The 25015-nt window shown below is 39.9% G+C and overlaps 1 protein-coding gene across 6 annotated transcripts in view; it reads left to right on the forward strand.

The window, feature by feature from the left end:
- The window catches only part of Gyf (GIGYF family protein Gyf), a 955717-nt gene that overhangs the window by 662151 nt on the left and 268551 nt on the right, over positions 1–25015 (forward strand). For 5 of the 6 annotated variants that reach the window (XM_067757906.1, XM_067757909.1, XM_067757907.1 and 2 more), the window contains one exon: positions 7008–7082. The exons of the other annotated variant lie outside the window; for it this stretch is intronic. In XM_067757906.1, the coding sequence (XP_067614007.1) occupies positions 7008–7082 (75 nt within the window). The remainder of the gene's footprint in view (positions 1–7007; positions 7083–25015) is intronic. 6 annotated transcript variants of the gene reach the window in all.

A 25015-nucleotide genomic window follows, 5' to 3' on the forward strand; every position in this document is an offset into this window, starting at 1 on the left:
CAGTTCAAACTCCTTGAGCTGGCTGATCCCAGTTGCCACATACCGGGTCAGACTGACATGGTCATTGGCAGCGACATACTTCCACAAATTCTGCTAGAAGGTATAAAAAAGGTGTGCGGTAGCATACTTGCGCAACAAACCATTTTTGGTTGGATTCTCAGTGGTCCAATAACTGAAAATGTTGTGTCATTCTCGACGCAAGTCCAAGCGTCAAACGAGACACTCAGTTCTCAACTGAGGAAATTTTGGGAAGAGGAGGAAATTCCACAACTTCCACAGATATCCCCCGAGGATCAAGCGGATATACGCAACAACAGAGCAGATATACGCAACAACAACGACACGTGCACCAAACGGTCGATACATTGTGCGACTTCCATTCAAGGAAGAGTTTCCTGAAAAACTCTCCCTCGGCAAATCCTGCCCGGCTGCTCTGCAGCAATTTTTCAGCATGGAGCGATCGCTTCAGAAAAAGGGGGAGTTAGGTACAATGTACAACAATGTGTTGCAAGAATATCTCGACCTTGATCACATGGAATCTACCGACCCATGCGAAATAACTTCGAATGGCAAGGTCTTCTCATTTTACTTGCCACATCATGCGGTAGTCAAACCAGATAAGGTCACCACCAAAGTTCGTGTGGTTTTCAACGCCTCTAAAAAATCTGGGTCAGGAAAATCCCTGAATGACGTGCTATACACTGGTCGAACTCTCCAACCAGATCTCATGCTACTAATTCTACAGTGGCGCATGCATAAGTATGTGTTCAATGGAGACATTGAAAAAATGTACCGTCAGATTCTTATACACGAGGACGACAAAAATTTTCAGCGAATCCTATTTCGCAAATCGGCCAACTCCAATGTTAGCGATTTCAATCTAAAAACGGTTACATTCGGCGTCAATTGTGCACCATACCTCGCTATTCGTACGTTGCATCAACTATCCGATGACACGAAAGCGACATTCCCGTTGGCTGCAACAATTCTCAAGACGCAAACGTATGTCGACGACATCCTATCCGGAAGTCATACCATCGATAACGCCACTGAATCACTCGTTCAAGTGATAAACGCCCTAAAATCAGCTGGTTTCATACTAAAGAAACCAACGGCTAATCACCCGGCCATATTAGAACAGTTTCCGAAGGAGGATCTTCTAGACTCCAACTTCTTAAAATTTGAGAGCACTTCCAATACCAAAACTCTTGGCATTCGATGGAAGGCGCTCACGGATAAATTTTCATACACCATGCTGCCGGAACACACCCAAAATGCGGTCACAAAGCTACAAATTCTATCTTCTGTTGCAAAACTTTTTGACCCGGCAGGATGGCTGTCGCCAGTTATGATCCAGGCAAAGATGCTTCTCCGAGAAATCTGGCTGGATGGAAGCGATTGGGATGAAAGCGCCAAACCCGCGACATTATCAAAATGGCAACATTTCGCAGAAAATCTGCCAGATATTTGCCACATCGAAATCCCTCGATGGGTTAATGTCGTTCCAGGGCAAGACACCCAAATCCACGGGTTCTGTGATGCCTAGGAAAAAGCATACTGCGCAGCGATTTACATCCGCACACATGGGGGCAACCAAATAAAATCTTCTCTTTTGGTTGCGAAAGGCAAAGTTGCCCCCATAAAAACTGTAAGCTTACCCCGCTTAGAGCTATGTGGTGCAGTCCTACTCGCCAAACTGGCTTCAACTGTTCGAAAACAGCTCGACTTACAAGCATGCAACACATTCTTATGATCAGATTCTGAGATTGTACTAGCCTGGCTAGAAAAATCTCCATCGACCTGGAAGACTTATGTGGCCAACCGTACCTCTCAAATTCGAGAATATCTTCCCAGCGGCACCTGGCGCCATGTATCTAGCCAAGACAACCCTGCTGATCTTGGCACACGTGGTTGCAAGCCGCATGATTTGATAGGCTCTTCACTTTGGTGGCACGGTCCACAATGGCTTTCTTGCCACATTTCGGCATGGCCAAAGCCGAAAGCAGGTAGCGCTTCTCCACCCGAGAAACGCAAGGTCGAAGCATATCACGCACTCGAGGAAGAGGACGACATTCTTCAACGTTTATCCTCATACTCTCGAGCTCTCCGTGTGATTGCATACGTGTTCCGCTTTGCGAATAATGCCTGCAACAAATCCAAATCGGTGGCAACAACACATAATCCCCATCTGACGTACAAAGAGTTGCAACATGTGAAAACGCGGCTTGTGGCAATGGCACAATCTCGCCATTTCGGGGCGGAAAAGAGCGCCTTACAAAACAATATGCCAATAAGCAAAAAGAGTTCCCTTCTGGCTCTTGACCCATTTCTGGATGGATACGGTCTCCTACGTATCGGTGGAAGATTGGAACATTCTACAATGCAATACAACGAGAAGCATCCAGTAATCCTTTCTCCGGATTCAAGCCTCTGTCAGTTGTGTCTGGAGTTTTTACACCGCCTGCTTCTTCATGCAGAAATGCGGTTAATGCTCCAAATGGTGAGGCAAGAGTACTACGTACCAAAACTAAAGCCTCTTATAAAGAAATGCATTTTTCAATGCAAATCTTGCACGCTTCTCAAACAGAAAACGCGCACGCAAATAATGGCAGCTCTACCACCTGAGCGCTGCAATTTCTCACTCCCCTTTTCCACAACAGGAGTAGACTTTGCAGGTCCATTCCAAATAAAAGCATCGGTTCTGAGGTCGACCACTATCATAAAAGGGTACGTGGCTGTATTCGTCTGTTTTTCCACAAAGGCAGTACACCTCGAGCTATGCACGGACCTTACTACTGAAGCATTTCGCGCAGCATTCGCCCGATTCGTTGGCAGACGAGGTTATCCCTCAAAAATGATGAGCGACAATGGTAAAACGTTCATTGGCGCTCAGCGCGCACTCGAACGCGACTTCGTTAAATTTCTTAACGAATGCTCTGCGGACATTGTGCAGAAATATGCCCCCCAGGGAATAAACTGGCAGTATATTCCACCCAGCGCCCCTCATATGGGCGGCTTGTGGGAATCCGCAGTAAAAAGTTTTAAAACCCACTTCAAAAAAACGCTGCATCCCACAAGTTTACATTCGAAGAATTCACGATGCTGTTGGTGCGTATTGAAGCAGTTCTCAATTCAAGGCCTCTAACCTCACTATCCCAGGACCCAGCTGACTTCACAGCGCTCACTCCGGGTCACTTCCTTCGAGGTGCACCGCTATTAGCCATTCCTGAGCCAAACGCGGAAGACCTCTCCTGGATAAATCGATGGGAAAAACTCAAATCGCTTCATCACCAATTCAGTCGACGCTGGAAAGAGGATTATCTGAAGGACCTTCAGAAGCGCTATAAATGGCAAACGCCACAGCGAAATCCTCAACCAGGCGACCTTGTCGTAATTAAAGAAGATTCGCTTCCACCCACCGAGTGGCGTCTGGGACGAATCGAGAACGTTCGCCTCGGACCTGACAACCATGTTCGGGTTGTAGAGGTTCGCACCCAAAATGGGCTTGTCATGCGCCCCTTAGTTAAACTGTGCTTCCTTCCAATGGAGCACTCTTCGAGCACAGCGCCCTAACTGATATACGTTTCCCCTGTATAATTAAATTTCCCTTTATCATCCGCTGTATCCAACTACTTCTCGTTTCTCTGTCTGCTCTTATACTTCCAGGACGACATCCATCTGGCTCTCACGGCAGAGACCGACAACTGCCTTCAGTGTCGGCTCTTCCTCCACTACCACGCGCAGCGGACCGATCGAAGAAACCAGCGGCAACTCCCAAACCGGAACATATGGCCAAGCGCACGATCACGCGCACCCCACGAGGCCTGCCAACGACATAATATAGCCAGTCGCGCCTCAACTATCACCATCCGCGCCTTACAGGAACTGCAGAAGATCCTTACAAGCACCTCCCTGCAGGGCGGGCAGGATGTTTAAGCCGCCTCCAATAATATCCAGACGGCGGCGAAATTCTTATGCGCAGCCGTGCGCGGCGAGTGGAAAGGCGCAAATTCACAAGAACTGCCATCGTCAGCAACGATCCTTTTTCCAACGAATTAGTCAAGCATTATTACTCGGCAACCGCGGACGCGCTCCTTTTGTATAGTTATATATACACAACATTTATATCTAATTCTTTTAAACATATGTGTTTATTTTCGAAGTTTTTAATTAAAGTGTAATAATTAAAGTAATAGAAGCTGTGTAGAGTGAACTTGAAAAATTATAACGTTTTAAGAAAAACCCCAACAGCTTTTTCTTTAGCGAAGCGAAGAGTGTAGCGAAGAAAGACCAACGTTATTCACATATTAAAAAAATTAACTAGTCTTATATTTAAGTAAGTATTAAAAAGGACTATACAAAAAAATCACAAATTCAGGTAGCTTGCTATATACATGTGTCATGCGACTAGGTATTTTCCCATAATTTTTCTAGTTGGGAGAGAATAAGGCTTTCCATTGCTAAATTATGCCTTTTCAGTTCATCTATTTCCTCTCTTTTTAATTTTTCCATTTCCTTGTAATGCTTTTTATTAATTCCATATATTTTGTCCATCGCCCTATATATTTTTTTTAATATTTTCTTTTTGCTCCGTGGAATCTGACACTGCACCTTTTATGGTATCACAGAGCTCGCGTTGAATTGACAATTCTTCTCGCAGAATGTCAGAGGAAGATCTTTTTCATGGCACTCTTTTTGAGGAATTGGGCCTTTAAATCAAAGCATTTGAGGGGATCCCATTCACAAAAACACTATTAACTGGGTCCTCATGCAATACCTCACAATCAATCTCTACCACAGTCTCACTCAATACATCAAATCCGTTCGCTAACCCACACTCATTCACCTGGACAACGTCGTCAATAACACCACTTTCCCTAACTATACTTCCATCTTCAAGTTGACTGTTTCCATCTATTTGCTGCAATATCTTCTTCCTAGATGGCAGTCCAAATTTAATTCCCACTCCCTCCACGGATTACTTCATATCGATCAACTCAAATATTGCCCTTTCTGTTGCGGAAAACTTGTGTTCGGTATTTGGGCCACCGCCAGTGCCTCTGGAACTCTTGGGTTGTTCGCTGCTTTTTGAGGCACGTATTTTTTTGATCAGCCCACACCTAGAACACAGAAGTTTTAGTCAGCTTGTATGCATGCAACTTTTGCATGAATATTAGCATCTTTTTCCTTTCTGCAATGCATTTTGCTGGTGGCCCTTCTGAGTTCAGCTCTTCCTCAGCTTTACACCAAAATTTGTGTAAGGCTTCTTTGCCTCCTTTAAAACAACCTTGCGCAATTGCGAGATGACTTTGCACCAAATCGACTAGCAGCTCAATCTGTTGCTTATTTGTACTTTTAGACCTGAAATCAAGAGTAATATAATAGAATATTATTGTACTTATTACATATTTAATACAATAAGTAATTTTCAATGCAAAAAATACAATTTACTTACATTTTTATGAAGCGTTCCTTTCAGCTTATCAGTGAACAATTTCTTTTAAAATGAAGGAAAAATCTCCCTCTCACTCACATTCATAATACCTACTTTTCTCCCATAACCGGTTTCCGCTTTTTCGAACATTGTTCAGAATAGGAGGAAAGGGAGAAGTGAAAAAACTCACACGGAATTTTTATTTAGAATACGAAATGGGAGCAGGGAAAAAACTCGCACGGAATTTTCGTTTAGAATTGGGCTGATAACTTTTTCTTTCTAATAAAGTGCATACCAAATTATTAACAAAAATTATAAAAAGTTCAAAAAGATTCTTAAAATTTCGTGCAAATTTTCAGGTATTAGAGCTTGCTAAACCTATTTTATTTTTTTTAGTAAGGGGAGTGTTTTATAAGTATATTATAAATAAGGGAAGTTTTTTATAAATAAGAGGAATATTTTTTAAGTATCTCATACGTTTTTTTTCATGAGTTATTATGTACATACTTATGATTTAACGAATTTTGGGAAATGTTTGATTATTTTGCAGCTCTGTTTACGTTCGAATCTCCGAACTGCCGAATAAATAACTCAAATATTCAGTATAGCAAAATGTTTTTCTAGATCAGTAGTAGTAGGTAGGTAGGTGAAATGGCTGCGACCTTGTCGCCCAAGTCGCTATTTAAAGCCGTTTTGATGCCATGTAACTCGTCTAAAAACCTACGGAATGTTACGGTCAATGTATTACAACCAGCCAGAGTTGTTGATAAAATTAAGAATATTCGGGATTGCTATCACAGATGACCCTCTGAGGTCTTCTAGAAACGGGGTTCCAAGGAACCTTAGCCGGGCTCTAGCTAGAGCCGGGATTTACACATAAAGTGTTCAGTAGTAGTACTTCACAACTAGATTCTCGCGTACAGTCTTCACGAACAGCTGCTAATTTATTTCTCCTTTATGTAGCAGGTATTCACTTTTGTCTTTTAGTTATATGTGTTCGTAACAACTTCTGCTCTTAGGGGATGACTACAGATCCGCCTTTGTACACAATGATTGAAAAAGTACGTATCGCCGATATTCACCGTACGGCTATGGTGGTGCGTTGTTTACCATTAGCGAAAATGATACAAACATAATCGAAGATGCTAAATGACGTGAAAAAATTACAGCTATTTATTGATAATTACTCAGCCTCACGACGAAAAAAAATACCACGGACGGGATATGCCAGATTTCGAGCCGCTAGGCTCGAAACCGGGGTTTCCTTCGATTAAACTTTTTTTGCGAATAAGACAGCAAATAAGAATCCAGTGCAGCCGATAAAAAAGCTAATGAGCTAAAACTATAACTATTCAAGATTCAGTCCCATATTAATTAAAGAGAAGGAGATAACTTTCGAATTCTGACCCCGGATTCGAGTTCAGCGGCTTGTCTGTGGTAATGGCACTATCTTTTTGGTGGGGCTGTGTTATATACAAAGTTTCTCATTTAGCCGTTTCTTTTAATATATGTGTACTCCATTCCGGCTTTGCTAATGTACTAATAATATGTATCTACTGCGTGTTTATTTCAGTGCCTACATTCGTAACATTTTTACGCGATTTGGAATCACCATATGAAGTTAGAGACTATATTCGGATGTATTTGGGTAAGTTACAGCAATATTGTTAAAAACTTCGATCTGATCGGAGTTTTCTAGGCAAATCGTGATAGAACTTTTAAATATGTATCTAGTCAACAAAAGTATCAATGTCAATTAGTCTAGGGCTCCGTGACTGTTACAATAATATTTGTCAATATTAATGAGCACTTCAATTTAATGAGGGTTTTCTATAAGAATCGTTATAGAGCCTTCAGAAATGTAGCCATTCAACAAAAGTATCGATGGGGGTGGGGGCGAGGGGGACATCGCCCTCCCCCGCTCAGATCTGGAACTTATGAAAATTATAAAAGTTTGTTTTAATTTCATATAAAATTATATAATTTTTAGCTTTTATGTATGTATAATCTATAAGATCGTCCTAATCGCGCCCCTCCTAAGATCTGCAATTCATAATACTTCGGTTGAATAGCTTAGCTATATATTCATTTCCAATTTCCATTTGTTTCGCTGTGGGTTAAATAAGCAGAAAAAATGTACCATTCTGGTATTGGAAGAAAGAATTGCGTACTTTTCCCTGAAATTTGGCAGCCTTGATCACTATTTCATGCTCACGGTTGCCACACAGCATCTTTTTTCTGGACGAAAATTCCTTTTGAAAAAACAAAAGAAGGACCAATATTTTTAAAATGTCACAGAACAATTATTTATATAGGCCTTCGCGAATTTCAGTCCCTACATCGCGTTAATGTGTTGCTATTTGGCTGCAGTAATACATTCACGCCAGGAAGTCTCCATTATTTTGGGAATTGTGGCACGCTCTGACTTATACTATACATAATTCTACATAAAGATAAAAAAAAATATGTAAAATTAAGTCAACCTATAGTTCTTTGGGCACCTCTTAGTAGTTGATGGAACCTATCTTCCTCCGGTCCGAAATTCGGTTAATGCAGCAGAAATTCTTTGAAAGTCAAGGGCTCGTACTTTATGAACAATGTGGAGAGTTGCTTAAATGTGGATAAACTTTTAGCATTTTTCAGCTAAGATAACTAATAAAAATAGTCGTGAATTAGCCTAATTGACACATTTATAATGTTTCAAAACCTTTATAAGAGCTGTCAATACACGACCCGAAAAAACGGAATAATAAGATATTCTTTCCAACAGGCGTAAATTTTTCATGAAACATAAACTTTCTCATCAAGATAATTAAAAAATGAGGGTTTTCCCAAAACAAAGTGAACACTTGTTATTTTCATTTTATAATTATTTAACCGGAATTTAAGCTTAACTTATTACTTTTGCTGGTTAAGACTCTGGCGGCGCCGTGGCGTAGTGGTAACGTACTCCGCCTACCACACCGAGGGTGCTGGGTTTAAGACCCGCGCAAAAGCAACATCGAAATTTAAGAAAAAAGGAAAAACTAAAAAGGGGGAAGATACAAACTTGAAGAGAAGCGCAGCCTAAATATTTTCTGAGATAAACCGCGCCAAGTATATATTTGTTTTTATTTACGTTAATTTGTCAATGTCTGGCTCCGTCTTAAAATGCTGTGATAATTATTTCTTGGTGCTAAAAAATCTGAGAACGCGTGTTAAGTGATCCTATTGCCCTACTATGAAAAAAGATATAGACACATAAAAATAAATCTTTTATTTCCTAACTTTGATATCGGCTGTCACTTCGGCCAAAAAGCCGCCTGAATATTGATATCTTGGAATGTGATATCTTGGATACAAATCAATAATTTTGTTAATCGGTCTTGGTTTAAATATATATTTTAGTGGCGCAAACAAATCTATTTTTTTATCACTTTTGCTCTCGCTTCCGTACAAAGAATCAAACTGGAGGAAAAGTGGCCATCAGACCAAACCTAAACAAAAAGCACCAGTTTTGTATAAATGGATCGAAGTGGTAACCGTAGCCGCTATGTCAAAAGTACCATTCTTCTGCTGTGAACAGTGTTGTCGTTGAGAATTTTCAAAAAGCGGCCAATAGGGATTTTACTTTTATGCTACACTTCCACACAGAAGCGTGCCACAAACTTTGTGTAGCAAGACCGCACCAAAATCATACATTGAACTGATCCGATAAAGTCAAGCTCTTAGCAATGCCCCTTCTAATTGAAATTTTTAACAGCTATAAACTGTAAATCAATTTAAAAATACTAATAAAAATCCTTCTCTACATTAAAATACCCAATAAACTATGGTCATATTCACAATCAATGTTATGTAGGTAGACTTTTTAAAATAATTTGCTATGGACAATATGTCAAAAAAGCTGTCCCCAAATTTGAAGTATAGGTAACTATATTTCTACTTTGAATACGCACCTTTATTTTTAAGGATGTGGATTTCTTACAAATTCGAAAGGATATAACTTCTGAATCATATTTCCATAGATACTTCTTAAAATAATCAAGTGCATTTTTAATTTTGATATTAATGACAGGGTAAAATATTGAGCCACAAAATAGTTCTAAAAATATTTGAAATAGTTTTCAAAGGAGCAAAATGTTCTAAAAAGGATGAAATCTCCGCAAAGCGATACAAGGGCAACAATGTATGTATGTACATATGTATTTCAAAAAATCTCTCTTTGATTGCCCGCAAACGTCATGCAAAACCCCATCTGAGAGATAAATTCTAAAAATTCTTACTGAAGGCTAAAAATTTGCATGAAAATTCGCGGAATTTTCCCGAATTTTCTAAAAAGTCTTAAGTGTATATGTGGATTGTTGGTGTTATATAATAATACGTATTTTTATAAAAATATCGAAAATAATGAAGCTCGAAGCAAAACTTTGTAAAAACTGGAAAAATCTGAGTGATGATGACTTTTGTAGATGAGTGTAGATATGTATGTTTGTTTGTATGAAAATTTTTAAGGTCACTTTATCTTACTTAAAAAATTGACTTAAATCGCTCCCCCTCCCAAATCGTGCTGGATCCGCCCCTAGTTGAACACGGTGGCGGTGGCGAATTGGTTGGATAATATAAAGTTCACCTTCTGCTGCGGAGCGCCGGTAGTCTAATACAATGGCGATATAGAAACGCAAATCGCACTTATCGCTGCTGAGCACCGAACAAACTACTTCAATGAAAATCTGCTTGAGAACGTTACTTTTACGCTATTTATTCAAAATTAAATTGCTAATAATTTAGTGATACTTGCCGTTTTTATAAAAATTTATTTTCACACGAGTTCAATTTTGGTTCACAACCGAGATTGTAAAAATCTTCGAATGAATGTCAAAGTAAAAAAAAAAATATATATGTAAACACAAACATCTGACAACTCATGGTTGAGGTTGCCAGAGAGGCGAAGTATGTATAGTGGTATACGACTTGCCCTAACTTATGAGTACAATTCATGAGTCTTAAAATATAATGGCTATACATCAGGGTATTAATGTATTTATAATTCAATGTACATATTTACATATTTGTAGCTTATTTAGTACGTAGTTATAAGTTAAAGGTACATATGCAAATTCAATATTCAAAATTCAGTTCTTTTTTAAAATTAGTTTACAAAAATATAGCTTTGATTTTGAACGGCAGTCGCTCAGCCATATATCATTGACACATTGGCAATTAAGGAAGCGGCGATCATCTAACTCTTTTGGGCCCCCTTCCATAAAATTAACACATCATCAAACACCTATGCTCCACAATTCCTAGAATTTAAGGTAGGATTACAAATCTAGAGCTAAGTAAGGTATTGTATAAATAAGTATATCCATTCAGCATCGTACCTTTGGGAACCGGTGTGTTTGTTGTTTCGTGTGGTGTGTTCGTCAAACCCGCCTCGGCAGTGTTGGTACTTCTTGTATTTGTATTTGTTTTCACACTGCCATCTGCGGAGGGGGGTCCCTGCCCACGCTACATTTATGAGGTGGGTTTTGTCGAAGGCTGAGGTAGCGCTCAGCCAATCCAGGGTCGAATAAAGATACCACAAACCCCTACTAACAAAAGTACAGTATTTATGTGTTACAAACACAGACACACGGCTGGAGGTGTTAGGAGAACATCAGCTTTCCGTACCAAGATGTTGAAGAAGGAAGCAGCGTGACAGGCAATGGACGTCACATCAGAGCAGAGGTCAGCACGGTGGCTGAACGGTGATATGGTAGCGGATAGTCAACAGTCGTCATATCAGCGGAGGGGTCAGCACGGTGGCTGAACGGCTGTAAGGTAGCGTACGGCCAACGGTAGTCATAGCAGCGGCGGGATTAGCATGGCCGCGTGATAGCAGTAACGGTACCCGATGGACGACGCTATGACAGCAGCATCAGTTTGCTGCGGAGTGCGTACCAGGGCGGAGGCAGAAGGGGGTGACAACCGGTGATGGGTCTTACCTTTTCAGGGGCCGGTTACTTCTTCGTCGTCGGGGGTGTAAACAGACAAAACAGTGAAGACTCGATTAGAGCTAGCTCAACCGCTGGACACCCCGCCACCATATCTGCCCGCTAGATAAAAGGTGCTTATGGAAGGCAGGATTGCACCTGCCGAGACTCTATGGATAGAACCCTGGGCGGAGGGGAAGGGATAGGCGCATGCATCGGTCCAGTCCTCACCTGACCAGGGCGACGGGGGGACAAGTAACCCGTTCGTCCAATCATAACGAAGGGTTGCTCGCGCCAAAACCCTTCTCCCCAGCTGGCTAGTGGGAGCGGTTATATCTTCCCGAGGTATCCGCTCCCATCGACTTACCAAGAGTTTTGGCATCGTGCTTGACACTGCCGCCCCAGGAATTGCACTACCACATCATAGCTGTCGATCTGAAGACAGCGTCTCAACTCGAGCGAGTAGGCCAGTCCCGGTGAGCGGGGGAGGGATGTGTTTCAAAGAGCACAGCTGTTCCCTTATTCAAACGGACCGGCTTTAGGCCGAAGCCAGAGCTAAGGGGCGTCATTTAGGCGTCGGGCCGCTCTACACCTAGGCGGGTAGCATGGGGAGATAAGACGCCCGAAGACACCCCCCGCTGTCCTTACCTAAGCGAATCGGGTCGCCCTGTTTTTTAGATATATGTGTGAACATTTTTAATATTTTCTAGATTAATATTGAAATAAATAAATAAATAAATATCTACATACATAAAGCATATCATGCGACGGCCGCCTGGATCCTTACTCTATTTATATATATGCATATGTACATGCATACAGTTTTATACTAATAATAACCCATTGATTTGTATAAGTTATTCATTTGTCCATGGACATGCAATTGGACACATAAAAATAACTGCATTCTAACAATAATTGTTATCTGGGTTGGCATGTCGAAAACTCTGTTTCGGGACTTAGCCGGTTTCACTATGTCACTATGCACAAACGCCCAGTTCGAAAATGGACGCTCGAGCAACGCAGTTGATGCTGGAATCCTTAAATAATCCATTGCGAATTCAGCTAGCTTATTGTGTCCCAGCTCGTCAGCGTAGTCCCAAAATGTTTTCGGTGAAGTGATTTTTTTGCGGTTCAAATTGGCGAACGTTCATTCATCTGCGGTAAATTGACGTAGCGATTCAAGTTCAGGTGCTTCGCATTTAGCAAAAACGTGACCGGTAACTTCTTTTCGTTGATCATCACTTAATCTTTTACCACGATATACCGGATGAAAAAAGTTCGCGGATATGGTTACAATGTTTAGGGTATTGCTCTTTTTTATGCGAAAATCCAAGAATTCACGTAATTCAACCGGTCCTACCTGCGACAATTTCAGCCATTCTTCAGCGGCATCAGCAGCGGATGTGGTACTTTTTTGGCAAAAATTTGTCAATTCAGCCACTGGATTTAATAAATCATGTAACTGTTTGACCGATACGAGAAATTCTTGATTAAATAGAATTGAGGATACAGTCGGTTTTGGTGTTGTTTCATGCTGGTCGAACTCTGCTTCATTTTCGCAAGCGACGGTAACCGTCTTCATCGCCGGCAAATTATTCAAAAACTATTCGGCGGCATCTCGTTGGCTCGTCTATCGTGTTGCACATGATAACACTGGCTTATTGCCACCCGCTTTCAACAAACGATCCTCCAAACCAGTTCGTTTGAAGTCCTTTTGGACAGTCATAATGTTTGTCATCACACTGGAATTATCCTTTAGTTTCAGTATGTCCCCAGCCAAAAAGTTTTCGGATTGTGCATTACAAGTGGAGTAAAGCAAGTCCAACGATCTACCTGCATTTCCCATATTTTGCATGGAATACGGGTTATCGGTCAAAACAGCATAAACGGTTGCATCGTAGCGTTCCTTTGCTAGCTCAATTGCATTTTTCAATGCAACAAACAAATTTGCACCGGTCTCGCGAATGCCCGAAAAATCATAGGCTTGCAAAAAAACCTTTCGATCATCCGCCGTTGCGAGCATCATTGCAACGTAATGATGATTGGCTGCAGAGTTTTGCCAGCCGTCGATCAGCAACGTTGCTTTCTTGTCCATTTTAACTAGCAATTCTTTATTGGATTTCTCGATTGCTTCAAGGGCTTGATCAAGCAATTTTCCTGCCAACAGACGACGGTTCGGTGGCTCATATGCTGGACGCAGCGCTTTCACGAACTTTTTGAAATTAATCGAATCAGCTACTCGGAACGGCACATTGCAGCCATAAAAAAACAACGCTGTGAGCGAATCAAGCTGATTTTCTTCGGCCGGCTTCACTTCATCCATAAAACGTTTAAATTTTTGTTGCTTTGGTGTCGATGTTCTAAATGCCGATGATGACCGCTAAACTGAAATTAATTCAAAACAAGTAAGGAAAGCTAAGTTCGGGTGTAACCGAACATTACATACTTAGCTGAGAGCTTTGGAGACAAAATAAGGGAAAATCACAATTTAGCAAAATGAACCCAGGGTAACCCTGGAATGTGTTTGTATGACATGTGTATCAAATGAAAGGTGTTAATGATTATTTAAAACGTAGTGGGCCTTAGTTCTATAGGTGGACGCCTTTTCGAGATATCGCAATAAGGGTGGACCAGGGGTGACTCTAGAATGTGTTTGTACGATATGGGTATCAAAAAAGTATTAATGAGGGTTTTAAAAGGTTGTATATGTGAAGGCGTTTTCGAGATATCGACCAAAATGTGAACCAGGGTGACCCAGAACATCTTCTGTCGGGTACCGCTAATTTATTTATATATGTCATACCACGAACAGTATTCCTGCCAAGATTCCAAGGGCTTTTGATTTCGCCCTGCAGAACTTTTTGAAGTTTACTTTATAGCGGCATGCATTTGAGAAAAACTGTAATGAAATTGGAAGACAACAACCATATGAATGTTGTTGTTGCGAAGCGACAACCACACTACACTCATATAGCAAAAGCACCATAGACAATCTTAAGTACGGCAGTTGACATGAAAATGAAAGCGTCAATATGGCTCATGTGGTAAGCGTGCGAATGAGCACCCAAAGGTCGCGGGTTCGACGCTGTCTGCTGTTTCTAATTTTTTTTAAGTATAAAATCACCATTCTTTTATTTGAGATACGTTTGTGTGATATGCCGCTATATTATGAGGCAAAAATTACACAAAATGTCCGTTATCGATACAGGGGGTTTGCCTTATGAAATTACGTTGGTTATCAATAAACCATACATCCTAACAACTAATATTGACATGTCAGATGGGTTAGCTAATGGCGCTACCGGAAACTTAATTTTTATAGAATAGAATGACAATGGGGAGATTGGTCGTTTATGGCTGCATTTCGCTGATTCTGCTAAAACTGGTGAAAAATCAGAAGAAAAGCACCGGCGTTAATACATAAGTACAATATTTCACAACTGGCAGTGCCAATAGACCGAAGAACTTCTTCTATACCATTAACACGCAATAAAACAGTTCTTGTAAAGCGAAACCATTTTCCTCTGGTCTCTGCGTGTGCGATAACGATTCATAAGTCACAAGGCGGTACATTTGGTGAGATCGTCTACCAGTATGATAAATCACATGCTCAACAGCTACTATACGTCGCATTATCACGAGTAACATCGATCCAAGCGCTTCATCTTGTCTCAAAAAAAAAAAAAATCATAGAACATTTTATCACGGCCGGAGACCAACAGTATCCACAATTGAGTTGCGAGCTGAATTTGAAAGGCTTAACTTGAATCGACTTGAAACAATTGAAAATATATTATATGATTTTATAAATGCGAGAAATGGATTGTCATTATTCACTTTTAATTGCCAAAGCTTACGCGCCCATTATAAGATATTTAACTATACAGAATAGCATCATCGTCGGATTTTCTAATTCTTTCCGAGACGTGGATTGATAATGATATGTTTTTAGACATTCCCAATTTCGATAAAGTAATCAAATTTAAAATACCATATACAAGAGCTGGTGGGGTTGCAATCTACCATAACACACATGACCGCGGTATTGTTGTTACTCCACAAACAACACTCAACGCAAAACAATTGGAATCAATGTCCGTTCAGATTTCTAAGGTGGAAGGAATATGTGCTTGTGAGAGTACATTGGGTAGCAACAAAACAATTGTAGAAATTTATATTTCTCCCAATAAAGCAATAACTAAAATTATTGAATTCATCCACGAGGGTTTAATAAAATATACCACAAAAGACTACCACAAAATGCCGATGATTTTAAGTGGAGATTTCAATGTAAATTTTGCCTCGGATACATCGATCTCATTAATTGAATTTCTCGCCACCAAATTTAATTTAAAGCTTTGCAGCAGTCGCACTGAATCTACAACGCGATCAAAAACAGCAATTAACGCCGTGTTTTAAAAGAACATTGATCAAATCGAAACTAAGACATATGTTTCATATTTTAGTTATCATAAGCCACTTGTATCTTTTGTAGAAATTTGATTAATAATAATAAAATTAAAAGTCTAAAAGTATTCCTTAGTTTAATTTAAAGAAGGTTACACTTCAGAATTACCGATATCTGTCAACAAACAGATTTTCAGAGTATAAAATCACCATTCATTTATTTCAGAATTTTTAGAGTATAAAATCACCATTCCTTTATTTCAGAGTTTATAATTCAACATCACCACACTCATATAGCAGCTAGTGATTCTTTGTATGTATATGTGTGTGTGGAATTTTACGAACACACCACACACATATAGCAAAAGCACTATAGACAATCTTAAGTACGGCATTTGACATGAAAATGAAAACGTCTGTATGGCACATGTTGTAAGCGTGCACAAAGGTCGCGGGTTCAACGCTGGCTACTTTCTCTAATTTTTTTTTTTATACTCAGTTGAGCAGAGCTCACAGAGAATATTAACTTTGATTGGATAACGGTTGGTTGTACAGGTATAAAGGAATCGAGATAGATATAGACTTCCATATATCAAAATCATCGGTATCGAAAAAAAATTCGATTGAGCCATGTCCGTCCGTCCGTCCGTCTGTCCGTTAACACGATAACTTGAGTAAATTTTGAGGTATCTTGATGAAATTTGGTATGTAGGTTCCTGGGCACTCATCTCAGATCGCTATTTAAAATGAACGATATCGGACAATAACCACGCTCACTTTTTCGATATCGAAAATTTCGAAAAATCGAAAAAGTGCGATAATTCCTTACCAAATACGGATAAAGCGATGAAACTTGGTAGGTGAGTTGAACTTATGACGCAGAATAGAAAACTAGTAAAATTTTGGACAACGGGCGTGGCACCGCCCACTTTTAAAAGAAGGTAATTTAGAAGTTTTGCAAGCTGTAATTTGGCAGTCGTTGAAGATATCATGATGAAATTTGGCAGGAACGTTACACTTATTACTATATGCCTGTTTAATAAAAATTAGCAAAATCGGAGAACAACCACGCCCACTTTTTAAAATTTTTTTTTTTAAATTCAAATTTTAAAAGAAAAGTTAATATCTTTACAGTATATAAGTAAGCTATGTCAGCATTCAACTCCAGTAATGATATGGTGCAACAAAATACAAAAATAAAAGAAAATTTCAAAATGGGCGTGGCTCCGCCCTTTGTCATTTAATTTGTCTAGGATACTTTTAATGCCATAAGTCGAACAAAAATTTACCAATCCTTGTGAAATTTGGTAGAGGCTTAGATTCTAGGACGATAACTGTTTTCTGTGAAAAAGGGCGAAATCGGTTGAAGCCACGCCCAGTTTTTATACACAGTCGACCGTCTGTCCTTCCGCTCGGCCGTTAACATAATAACTTGAGCAAAAATCGATATATCTTTACCAAACTCAGTTGACGTATTTATCTGAACTCACTTTGTATTGGTGTAAAAAATGGCCGAAATCCGACTATGACCACGCCCACTTTTTCGATATCGAAAATTACGAAAATTGAAAAAAATGCCATAATTATATACCAAATACGAAAAAAGGGATGAAACATGGTAATTGTATTGGTCTATTGACGCAAAATATAACTTTAGAAAAAAACTTGGTAAAATGGGTGTGACACATAACATATTAAGTAGAAGAAAATGAAAAAGTTTTGCAGGGCGAAATCAAAAGCCCTTGGAATCTTGGAAGGAATACTGTTCGTGGTATTACATATATAAATAAATTAGCGGTACCCGACAGATGATGTTGTGGATCACCCTGGTCCACATTTTGGTCGATATCTCAAAAACGCCTTCACATATACAACTAAGGGCCACTCCCTTTTAAAACCCTCATTAATACCTTTAATTTTATACCCATATCGTACAAACACATTCTAGAGTGACCCCTGGTCCACGTTTATGGCGATATCTCGAAAAGGCGTCCACATATAGAACTAAGGCCCACTCCTTTTTTAAAAACTCATTAACATCTTTCATTTGATACCCATATCGTACAAACAAATTCTAGAGTCACCCCTGGTCCACCTTTATGGCGATATTTCGAAAAGGCGTCCACCTATAGAACTAAGGCGCACGCCCTTTTAAAATACTCATTAACACCTTTCATTTGATACCCATATCGTACAAACAAATTCTAGAGTCACCCCTGGTCCACCTTTATGGCGATATCTCGAAAAGGCGTCCACCTATAGAACTAAGGCCCACGCCCTTTTAAAATACTCATTAACACCTTTCATTTGATACCCATATTATACAAACGCATTCTAGAGTCACCCCTGGTCCACTTTTATAACGATATTCCGAAACGGCGTCCACCTATAGAACTAAGGCCCACTCCCTTTTAAAACACTTATTAACACCTTTCGTTTGATACCCATATTGTACAAACGCATTCTAGAGTCAACCCTGGTCCACTTTTATAACGATATTCCGAAAAGGCGTCCACCTATAGAACTAAGGCCCACTCCCTTTCAAAATACTCATTAACACCTTTCATTTGATACCCATATCGTACAAACAAATTCTAGAGTCACCCCTGGTCCACCTTTATGGCGATATTTCGAAAAGGCGTCCACCTATAGAACTAAGGCGCACGCCCTTTTAAAATACTCATTAACACCTTTCATTTGATACCCATATCGTACAAACAAATTCTAGAGTCACCCCTGGTCCACCTTTATGGCGATATCTCGAAAAGGCGTCCACCTATAGAACTAAGGCCCACGCCCTTTTAAAATACTCATTAACACCTTTCATTTGATACCCATATTATACAAACGCATTCTAGAGTCACCCCTGGTCCACTTTTATAACGATATTCCGAAACGGCGTCCACCTATAGAACTAAGGCCCACTCCTTTTTTAAAAACTCATTAACATCTTTCATTTGATACCCATATCGTACAAACAAATTCTAGAGTCACCCCTGGTCCACCTTTATGGCGATATTTCGAAAAGGCGTCCACCTATAGAACTAAGGCGCACGCCCTTTTAAAATACTCATTAACACCTTTCATTTGATACCCATATCGTACAAACAAATTCTAGAGTCACCCCTGGTCCACCTTTATGGCGATATCTCGAAAAGGCGTCCACCTATAGAACTAAGGCCCACACCCTTTTAAAATACACATTAACACCTTTCATTTGATACCCATATTGTACAAACGCATTCTAGAGTCACCCCTGGTCCACTTTTATAACGATATTCCGAAAAGGCATCCACCTATAGAACTAAGGCCCACTCCGTTTTAAAACACTTATTAACACCTTTCGTTTGATACTCATATTGTACAAACGCATTCTAAAGTCAACCCTGGTCCACTTTTATAACGATATTCCGAAAAGGCGTCCACCTATAGAACTAAGGCCCACTCCCTTTCATTTGATACCCATATAGTACAAACAAATTCTAGAGTCACCCCTGGTCCACCTTTATGGCGATATCTCGAAAAGGCGTTCACGTATAGAACTAAGGCCCACGCCCTCTTAAAATACTCATTAACACCTTTCATTTGATACTCATATCGTACAAACAAATTCTAGAGTCACCCCTGGTCCACCTTTATGGCGATATCTCGAAAAGGCGTCCACGTATAGAACTAAGGCCCACGCCCTCTTAAAATACTCATTAACACCTTTCATTTGATACTCATATCGTACAAACAAATTCTAGAGTCACCCCTGGTCCACCTTTATGGCGATATCTCGAAACGGCGTCCATCTATAGAACTTAGGTCCACGCCCTTTTAAAATACTCATTAATACCTTTCATTTGGTACCCATATCGTACAAAATAAATTCTAGAGTCACCCCTGTTCCACCTTTATGGCGATATCTCGAAAAGGCGTCCACCTATAGAACTTAGGCCCACTCCCTTTTAAAATTATCATTAACACATTTCATTTGATACCCATATCGTACAAACAAATTCTAGAGTCAGGCCTGGTCCACCTTTATGGCGATATCCCTAAATGGCGTCCATCTATAGAACTATGGTCCACTTCCTCTTAAAATACTCTTTAATACCTTCCATTTGATACACGTGTCATATAAACACATTCCAGGGTTACCCTAGGTTCTTTTTACAACATGGTGATTTTCCCTTACTTTGTCTCCACAGCTCTCAACTGAGTATGTAATGTTCGGTTACACCCGAACTTAGCCTTCCTTACTTGTTTTTCATATAATTTCTTTTTTTTTCATATAATTTCTTTTTTTATCTTTAATATATGTTTTTTTTAATCATTTAATGCGAAATGTCACTTACATCATAATTGCATTTGATTTGCCTTTGTAATGGAATTTATTACGGCTGTGATATTTTTTGAGAAATAGAATTACCGATATCTGTAAACAAATGAATTTTCATAATTTTGTTGGTTACGTTTAGGGGCCGATATGCCGAAAGATAACAACGGGGCTCGTGATAGACGGCAAAATGCTAAATTAAAGAAGTAAACTTCCCCTGGGTGTGCACCGCACACACTTGTTTTTTCATTTTCTCCTACTTAATATGGTAGGTGTCACACCCATTTTACAAAGTTTTTTCTAAAGATATATTTTGCGTCAAAAAACCAATCCAATTACCATGTTTCATCTCTTTTTTCATATTTGGTACAGAATTATGGCATTTTTTTAATTTTTCATAATTTTCGATATCGTATGACGACTATCGTGGTCATAGTCGGATTTCGGCCATATTTTATACCAAGATAAAGTGACTTCAGATAAGTACGTGAACTAAGTTTAGTTAAGATATATCGTTTTTTGCGCAAGTTATCGTGTTAACGGCCGAGCGGAAGGACAGACGGTCGACTGTGTATAAAAACTGGGCGTGGCTTCAACCGATTTCGCCCATTTTCACAGAAAAAATAATATTACGGATGGTTTAGTAAACGTGCTTTTGCGGTCTTTGTGGTGAGTTTTGAGCAATTGATGCATTTTGCCGCAATTCTTCCATTGTTTTCAATCTTTTCATAACCAGTCCATTGGTCGTGCATTGGTCGGCCTCCTGACGATGTCGATGGTAATGATTTGCCACATTGTGACATTCAGTTTTTAAATGCGCTTGACATTTTTAAAATAAATAACGAATAATTCGGTAATTTTTACGATAAATGATGTACAAAATAAAAATGCAAATGATGAAATTATGAGTACGACAGCGGCAGGAAAAGTCACGGTTTGACAGTGTAGTTGACATTCCAATTTGATTATGTTTATGCATGTGTTAGTCGCTCATATTTCTACTTTCGCTGATGCATACATACATAGGCACGAGCCGAAATGTAGTAAAAGAAACAAATGAAAGAAACGAGATGAATATATTGTAACGAATTTACTGCAAATCCTCTTATTTGTAACCTTCTGCTAACGTTCGAATCACTAAACTGTTGAATAAATAACTCCACTATTCAATAACGCAAAATGGCCTTTATTAAAGTTCGTCAAAATAACACTACTATTGCTCGCCAGATAGCGTCTACTGTTGCGGCCTTTTATACTCTGTGATTTCTCGTTTTCATACTTCTATGCTCTTCGAGAATTTACTTAGCTACCGCTATATAATTATAACTAAAGATGCACGTGAATAGCTTCTCATATGCCCGTATATTTGTGAGCGACACTTCCACAGTTATAATTGCATTCTTTTGGGAGCATCTCAGATTAGATATCTGCATGTGTTTGTGCGTCTCTTCTCCGCTGCTCGGTTTGAAGATGATAGTATCCTTTAGTGTTGCTAATATTCGTCACACTGCCCTCCACCTAAGTCTGATCGTCCCGATCAGACAAATCTCTCGATCTAAACGCTGCTAGCCTCTCCAAATGAACCACTCTTCTATTTCGTGGTTTCCCAATTGTTTGTATACGGTAGATGACATCACTGATCCTCTTCATAACTCTGCACGGGCCTTCCCAACTGCACCAAAATTTGGATGGAACACCTTTCCGCCGGTGAGGGTTGTATAACAGTACCAAATCTCCCGCCAAGAAGCCTTCCGAATTATTGTTCTCATTGTACCTGCGTTTCATCTTATTACTCATTATCCTGTATCGTTCCCTCGCACTATATTGTTTGGCCAATGAAATACTTCGCAGAGCTTGCGCTTGACGGATTGGCTTCGCATAATCAGTATCGTTCCCACGTTTCACAACAGTGGTGCGCCCTGGCTTGAAACTACCCTCGCATTCCTTCTGGGAAATTCTTTCCTTCGTTTTCGTGCGTCCCTTTGGTTTTGTCATTGCCAGTGTTTCTCTCGTAGGACTTTTGATTTCGCTTTATTTGGCCCATTCGATCCATCAACCTTTACCGTTGACCTCCGTGGTCTTTGTCGAGTCTTCTCCACCAGTACTCGAATACTGCTGAACCCTTCCTCCAAACTAAAGTTAAGTGGTACATCCTGGTTCTCATAACGCATAACCCTTCTCTGCATATCGATCTTAATGTAATGGTCAGCTAAGAAGTCCACTCCCAATATGACTTAATCAACAATTTCCGCCACAATGAATTTGTGTAGAACCATGACATTCCCAATTAAGACTTCACATATTACTTCTCCCTGGACTTGGTTATACTCGCCTGTGAACGTCCGCAACCTTGATCCAGGTAATGGCTTTACTCTCCTATTGACCAAATCAGATCGGATTAAGGAGTGAGATGCGCCCGTATCTACAGTCAGTACACGCTCCTTGCCATCCAGCTTTCCTTTGACGGCAAGACTGCTCCATTTTCTTCCAATTTGCGAGATAGATATCACAGGACATTCAACAGCTGGAGCTAGCTCTCGATCTGTACATCTGGCACGCTCTTGCCCATCTCCTCCAGCTTTGCGTTTACGGGCACCCAAGTTGGAACTACCAGGACTGGTGCTGCAATGACGAGCAATGTGACCTGGGTTACCGCACTTGAAACATTTGATTGCACCATTATTCCTATGTTGCGTTCCTTTTAAAGCTTCTAAAATTTCGTCTACCCACTCTGGCCTTTCTACTTCCACGCGGCGTGCTTTGAAAAGTGGCTTACACAGAAGCGACGCTGTTTCCTGAATCAGAGCATGTCATACCGTTTCTGTGAATGTTGGCTTTGGGTTTCCGTATGTAGCTCGCTTTGTTTCGACGTCCCGCATGCCATTTATAAAGCTCTGAATCTTTGCACTTTCAGTGCATTCCACGGGTGCGTCCGCATTCGCTAAATGTGCTATCCTTTCAACATCCGACGCAAGCTCTTGCAATGTTTCACCAGGCCTCTGGAAGTGGTTCAGCAACTCCATTTGGTATATCTGTCTCCTATGCTCAGTTCCGTATCGTCTCTCTAGAGCGCTCATCAATGCTTCATAACAGTTCCGTTCGCCCTCTGGAATGGTTTGTAAAATCTCAGCTGCAGGCCCTTTCAATGCCATGATCAGTGCAGAAACTTTATCTTCAGCATTCCAGTTGTGCACTGTTGCGGTCTTCTCAAATTGTAGCTTAAAGACCTGGAAAGGAACAGAACCGTGAAAGGATGGTGTTTTTTCCTTTGGATTACTCGCTGAAAATGCAGGGTGATTTATTTGCAACTCCTGTATACGACCTCTCAAAGCTTCTATCTCGGTATCAATTTTTGCTCGAGCTGTACAATTTTTGTATCCTGTGCTTCCAGCTTTGATGTTAAAAAGATGAAAGGATAATAAAGAATGATTTATTGTTTTTATTTATACTGTTTTGTTCTATAATTTTTCTTTTCACCTTTTTCCTTTCACAATAAAATAAAAGCAAAAAGGAAAAGGACACATTTACAAAGGTTTGGTTTTTCTTTGTTTTTTTTTTTTTTATAAAATCTCATACATTTGCTTAGCGGATTAGGCGCATAAGCTTAATATTTTTGTTTGTTTTTTTTTTTCTTTCACTCAACGGATTAGGCGAAGAGAATAATTTTTTCTTTTTTTCTTCTATATTTTTTATTTTTGCAACGATGTTTGCTTTTTTCCTCAGTTATGTGCTAGGATTTGTCTTCCTGCGTTTGACATTTTTAATGTGAGTTTTGTGAATTTTTTTACCACTGAGTGTGGTTACTGATACCCTGTTATCCTTTGCGACAATCTCCTTTTTATATATGGGTTTTTGTTTACCCTTGATCTGGTTGCCCTTCACGTATATGACATCATTTTCGTCATAACGCTCAGGTAAAGATCTTTTCCTTTTATGTCGCTTAATCTGGGCTGGCTGCTTTTCTGTCAACAAGGATTTCAAATATTCATTGGTCTTCCTACTTTTTTCTAGAAGTTCTTGGTAGTTGGAAGCTCCTGCGCGGTTGAAAAATATTTCACTGGGCTTCCGGTTTGTAACAGAATGGATAGAATTGTTATATCGATCTACTGCTATGGTTACTAACTGCTTCGTTTTAGGTTTGCGTTATCTGCCTTTAGGCACCTGATGATTTCGATTAAAGTGGAATGTAGCCCTTCCACCTGGCCATTCCCTTCGCTTCTCTGGGTCGGTGTGCGATACAACCTAACCCCTAATGATTTCAAAAGGTTCTGAATAATTGGACTAATCAGACCGCGCTCATTGTCGGTCACTAGGATATCGGGGGTCGTAAAATAGTGTAGGAGTTTCACTATTTTCTTCTTAAGGTGCAAAGTAGACTTGTTTCTCAAGTGAAAGAGATTCGCAAATTTTGGAAATTTGTCAAGAAAACTGAGAAATTTCTCTCCTTGTATTTCAAATATGTCCACGTGAATGATTTCATAAGGGCGTGATGGGATAGGTGTGTTTTCTAATTTTGGTTTATTTGGATGTCTATCATATTTGTTAATTTTACACGTCTCATAGAACGAGACGTATTTCTTGATAATGCTGTTCATTTTTGGGAAGTAGTATTTCTCTAAGATTTGCTTTTTATTTTCGGTGGCGTTGCGATGAGCTCTTTTGTGCTCTGCCCACACTATCTCGCAAATCCTATCAGGATCTCTCAAATCGTCTACAATAGACTGAGTTACACGGATCTTATATTTTATAAAATTCTCTAGGTATACCTTTTGGAGCAGCCCTAGATTACCTTTTGGCATTTTAATGCCGTTGACAACATTCGGCCTGAGCTTCTCTTCAATGATACCTTCTATCTTTAGGTAGGTTCTCGAGTAACCTGGATGACGTTCTTCAAAT

Source organism: Eurosta solidaginis, chromosome X (genome assembly GCF_040869045.1).
Source record: "Eurosta solidaginis isolate ZX-2024a chromosome X, ASM4086904v1, whole genome shotgun sequence".
NCBI classification, from domain to species: Eukaryota; Metazoa; Arthropoda; class Insecta; order Diptera; family Tephritidae; genus Eurosta; species Eurosta solidaginis.